This window comes from Lagenorhynchus albirostris, chromosome 2 (genome assembly GCF_949774975.1).
Source record: "Lagenorhynchus albirostris chromosome 2, mLagAlb1.1, whole genome shotgun sequence".
Classification (NCBI taxonomy): domain Eukaryota; kingdom Metazoa; phylum Chordata; class Mammalia; order Artiodactyla; family Delphinidae; genus Lagenorhynchus; species Lagenorhynchus albirostris.
Genome location: NC_083096.1, coordinates 76,470,678 through 76,475,974, shown reverse-complemented (window position 1 = coordinate 76,475,974; position 5,297 = coordinate 76,470,678). Strand labels below are relative to the sequence as shown.

The 5,297-nt window shown below is 51.4% G+C and overlaps 1 protein-coding gene across 1 annotated transcript; it reads left to right on the top strand.

The window, feature by feature from the left end:
- Positions 1-256: 256 nt before the first annotated feature.
- Positions 257-3,757, top strand: LOC132513806 (involucrin-like). The gene is made up of 3 exons (XM_060138399.1): positions 257-292; positions 1,572-1,857; positions 2,459-3,757. The coding sequence occupies exons 2-3, from the start codon at positions 1,595-1,597 to the stop codon at positions 3,291-3,293; spliced, it is 1,098 nt and encodes a 365-aa protein (XP_059994382.1). The 5' UTR covers positions 257-292; positions 1,572-1,594; the 3' UTR covers positions 3,294-3,757.
- Positions 3,758-5,297: the final 1,540 nt, after the last annotated feature.

Below are 5,297 nucleotides of genomic sequence, written 5' to 3'. Positions count from 1 at the left end.
CCTGTGCCCAGGTCGCGAGGATCACAGGAGTGAATGAGCCCCCAGAGCCCTCTGGCCAGGCAGGAGCTGTGTGTCCCTGTGAAAAGGGGCCCTGACGGGTTTTTTGCTTAAGGTTCCTATGATGAGTCAGGAAGGGGCTAGAGGAAGTAGACCAACAGGAGTGGTGAAACCAGTCCATCTCCTTCACCTTGGGAGAGAGGCGAGGCTGAGGAACAGTATAAAGGGCACCCCGGCCCCTGCTCGGCTCAGTGTTCCACTAGAAGCTTCTGCAGCCATCCTCACTGTGAGTCAGGTAAGTGTTAGCTGGCAGAACCAAGGTTGGGACCAGGGGTCTCCCACAGGCCAGAATACGGCTGGGGGTGGCCAGCCAGGTGGGTGTAGGTATCATTTGTGTGCTGGATTCAACAGGACTACTGTCCTTCTTGGAGGGCTCAGGTCACTGTGCTGAGGGCTAGGTGCCATGGTATGGAAACACAGAACAGACAGCAATCTCCTCCTACCCCATACTTTCTTGGGACCGTATTTTAGAGAGAGAGAGAGAGAGAGAGAGAGAGAGAGAGAGAGAGAGAGAGAGAGAGAGAGAGAGAAAGAAAGGCAGAGAGACAGAGAGGCAGAGAGACAGAGAGACAGAGAAATAGAATGAGACAGAGAGAGGAGTAAGATGGGGATAAAGGGGAAATATGGCCAGTTTCTCTCCTAAAACTGATTGATTTGGGCTGACTGTGATTTTGCCTTCTTTATGGAGGCAGGGTGTCCGGGGACATGCTTGTAACTCTTGGCTGTGCTACCAAAGGGAGAAATGCAGCATGGGGAACACTTTCTATTTGGAGAACCCAGGCTGAGCAGGGACAGGGAAACCCAGCTTAGAAGTAGGAGACTTGAAAGAACCAACTCCAGCTCTCAGCAACCTTCCAGCCCCCTCCCACCACCACCAGCTAAAGCTCAGATGGTCAGGAGAGAAAGCAGCTCTGGAGCTGAATAGGCCAATCTGTTCATTTTACAGAGGAGAAACCTGAGGTCCAGAGGGGCTAAATGACTTTCGCAGAACCACACAGCATTTCACTGGGAGATTTAAGCTGAGATCATGTCATGTGACTCCAGTCCAGGGCGTGCACCCTCACCTCTCAGATCCTCTCGGGATGGGCTACTGATTTTCCAGGACTCGGGAGTTCTCCAGGAGACCTTTCTTTTCGTGGCACCTTCCCTCTTCCTGTCATAATCCCAGAGCTCATCTCTCTTCTTTGTACATGAAGGTCAGAAACAAGGGAGAGACAAGGATAGGCAAGAGCAGGAGGTGAAGTGGTACCCAGCCCACCTTTGCAGAGCACCTCTGGAGAGTCCTCTTTGTTGTCTCTTGGGAACAAGAGGCTCCCAGGAGGGCCTTTCCCTGCCCCTCTCCATTCCTACCCTTCACTCTGCTGCTTCTGGGGAATGATAGCCCAGCGTGGGTGGGAGAGTACCCCCACCCAAGGGAAGAGAGGATGCTGAAAAACCAGGCGCTGCTGCATATTTCCAGGGGTTCATCTACTTCCTCGCCTTCAATTAACCCTCTGACCCATCCTGATTTTCAGGTTGACCTAAAGCAGCTTCCAAGATGTCTCAGCAATGTACTCTGCCGGTGACCTTGCCCCCTGCCCCCAGTAAGGAGCCCCTCAAGCCTGTTTCTCCTCCCACCAACATCCAGCAGGAGCAAGTGAAGCAGCCAACTCCACTGCCTGCCCCATTCCAGAAGGTACCCTCGGAGATCCCAGGGAAGGATCCCATGGAGCTCGGGAAGAAACACACAACTCCTGTGAAGGAGGTGCCCAAGAAAGAGTGTGAGCCACGGCAACAGGAGCCACAGCAGCAGGAACAGCAGTAGCAGCAGCAGCAGCAAAGTCAGAGGAGCAAGGAAAGCCTGTGGAACAGCAGCAGCAGCAGAAAGAGTCCCAGGAGAAAGGAAAGCCTGTGGAACAGCAGCAGCAGCAGAAAGTGTCCCAGGAGCAAGGAAAGCCTGTGATACAGCAGCAGCAGCAGCAGAAAGAGTCCCAGGAGAAAGGAAAGCCTGTGATACAGCAGCAGCAGCAGCAGAAAGAGTCACAGGAGAAAGGAAAGCCTGTGGAACAGCAGCAGCAGCAGCAGAAAGAGACCCAGGAGAAAGGAAAGCCTGTGGAAGAGCAGCAGCAGCAGCAGAAAGAGTCACAGGAGAAAGGAAAGCCTGTGGAACAGCAGCAGCAGCAGCAGAAAGAGTCACAGGAGAAAGGAAAGCCTGTGGAACAGCAGCAGCAGCAGCAGAAAGAGTCCCAGGAGCAAGGAAAGCCCGTGGAACAGCAACAGCAGCAGCAGAAAGAGTCCCAGGAGCAAAAAAGCCTGTGATACAGCAGCAGCAGCAGCAGCAGAAAGAGTCACAGGAGCAAGGAAAGCCTGTGATACAGCAGCAGCAGCAGCAGCAGAAAGAGTCACAGGAGCAAAGAAAGCCTGTGGAACAGCAGCAGCAGCAGAAAGAGTCCCAGGAGCAAGGAAAGCCTGTGGAACAGCAGCAGCAGCAGCAGCAGAAAGAGTCACAGGAGCAAGGAAAGCCTGTGGAACAGCAGCAGCAGCAGCAGCAGAAAGAGTCACAGGAGAAAGGAAAGCCTGTGGAACAGCAGCAGCAGCAGCAGCAGAAAGAGTCACAGGAGAAAGGAAAGCCTGTGGAACAGCAGCAGCAGCAGAAAGAGTCCCAGGAGCAAGGAAAGCCTGTGGAACAGCAGCAGCAGCAGCAGCAGAAAGAGTCCCAGGAGCAAGGAAAGCCTGTGGAACAGCAGCAGCAGCAGCAGCAGAAAGAGTCCCAGGAGCAAGGAAAGCCTGTGGAACAGCAGCAGCAGCAGCAGAAAGAGTCCCAGGAGCAAGGAAAGCCTGTGGAACAGCAGCAGCAGCAGAAAGAGTCCCAGGAGCAAGGAAAGCCTGTGGAACAGCAGCAGCAGCAGCAGAAAGAGTCACAGGAGAAAGGAAAGCCTGTGGAACAGCAACAGCAGCAGAAAGAGTCCCAGGAGCAAGGAAAGCCTGTGGAACAGCAGCAGCAGCAGCAGCAGAAAGAGTCCCAGGAGCAAGGAAAGCCTGTGGAACAGCAGCAGCAGCAGCAGCAGAAAGAGTCACAGGAGCAAGGAAAGCCTGTGGAACAGCAGCAGCAGCAGCAGAAAGTGTCACAGGAGCAAGGAAAGCATGTGGAACAGCTGAAACAGGAGAAGAAGGTCTTGGGCCAGCGGCTGGATCAAGAGCTAGCAAAGAAAGATGAGCAACTGGAAAAGAAAGGGGAGCAGCAGCTGAAGCAGTAGGAGGGGTTGCTGAAGTAGCCTCTTCTTGTCCCAACTCCTGGCCAGGTCCAAGAGACCAACCCAGTCCAGCCACTGAAGGGAGAAGTCTTGCCCCCTAAAGAAGCAGGAGGTGTAGTGTCCCCCAAATATAAGTAACCACCCCTAGGGGCCCAGAGGCCCCTGGAAATCCCACACAAGTGAAGAGAGAGCCAGTGGCCAGGCTTACCTCCAGTCCCCAGCCTGGGTGGCCCACCTTATCTGTGAACCTGCCTGACCCTGTCCTTCTGCATGTCCCTTGGATAGGGCTTGGCGGGGAGGGGAGCTATTGCCCAGCACCCACCCCTGATGAGCCCAATCCCAACCTCAGGTGTCCAGAGCCTCTGCTTGAAGAGACAGTGACTACAGCAACTCTGACTGCATCCCCACTACTATTGTTGAATCTGTGAGTGTGTACAATAATACAGAATAAATGCTGGAAGACCTGGGATCCTGTATTCTCTTTGGCTTTTTACCCTGTGTCGCTCACCGTATAGAAACCTGTGTGGGGGTTAATGGTTGCAAATGACTCTTGGCCAATTTCCAAAGGAGGACAGACATTTTGACCCCTTTTTAATTCTGCTCCCCAAACCATTCAATACATTCAACAGCTTCTAAAAATGAGATCACAACAACACCAAAAGAAAACAAAACAACTTCATTCATGCACCTGAAAGGAGCACTTGGCAGTCATGAAGAGGAGATAGGTTATTCTGGTTGGGGGAAGAGGATCTATTCATCTCAGTTCAACACTGCTTTACATTATAGCCCCGGAGCCCAATCCTAGCCCATGGCCAAAGGCACGGGGAGGGAGTGGAGGCTCCACCTGGGTTCTGGTCCCTGCCCAGGTTTTCTCTCCATAGAATGTCCTCATGGTTTCCAAGAGTCTTATTAACTGCCTGCATGGTTAAGGAAGACTTTAGGAAAGCAAAGAAGCAGAACTGGGCAAGATGGGGAGAGGAGAGACTCCTGGGACTGGTCTCTGAAGGAGAAAGTGACAGTGTCACTAAAGGAAGTAAAGGTTGGGCCAGCTGGAATCATGAAAGCCAAAGTGCTGAATAGCCTGGAGAAATACAGATCCAAGGTCATTGCAGTGGTTACCCTCCCTGACATTTCTGTAGCCTTTCCTGCCATCAGTCACATCAGGACGTGGGGGCTCTCTCCTTCCTGGGAATCACCTGGCTCTAACTAGTTTACCACATCATCTCAGGCAGGTTGTCTCAAGTTACCCAAAGCTACTTCATCACAGCCATGAGCATATGTCAGGGACATCCCTTTTGAGACTGCCATAGGCACCCAAACTCAATAGGTTGAAGGGCACTTAGTATCTCTTACTGCCCACCCAACTCCAGGGACACCCACTGTCATTCCTCCTTAGGTATTCTCTCTCTCGGGTAATGATACCTTCTCTGCATTCACCGAAGCCAGAGACAACACATCATTCTCCACTCCTTTCCTTTGCTTCCCTACTCTCCAGCAGAGACCAAGTCCTTGCTATCCTTACCCACACCTCCCAAGCTTTGACTGAGGTCATTTCTCACCTGAACTATTGCAATGGCCCTCAAGCTGTTCTCCTTTGCTCCCTGTCTCCACACACCCTGCAATCCACCCATCACACAGAGGACAGGGTGTTCTACTTAAAATTCTGATCTAACTACCTCACTCCTTGAGTTAATGCTTGTCAGCGGCTCTCATTATTCAGAGGATGAGAATGAAGGCTCAAGTCCTCCTAACAGGACAAGAGTTAGAAGGAAGTCTGAGTAGAACTGGTTGGGAAGATTGGGGGCACAGTGAGAAGTAATCAGAAACACCCAGAATATGTGCAAATGTTTTTGAAGTCTTAGGTTTTGATTTTTTCGTAGACCTTATTTTTCTGTTATTTTCTTTTTTTAATTTGTTTATTTAACTATAGTTGATTTACAATATTGTGTTAGTTTCAGCTGTACAACTTCAGATTCTTTTCCATTATAGGTTATTACAAGATATTGA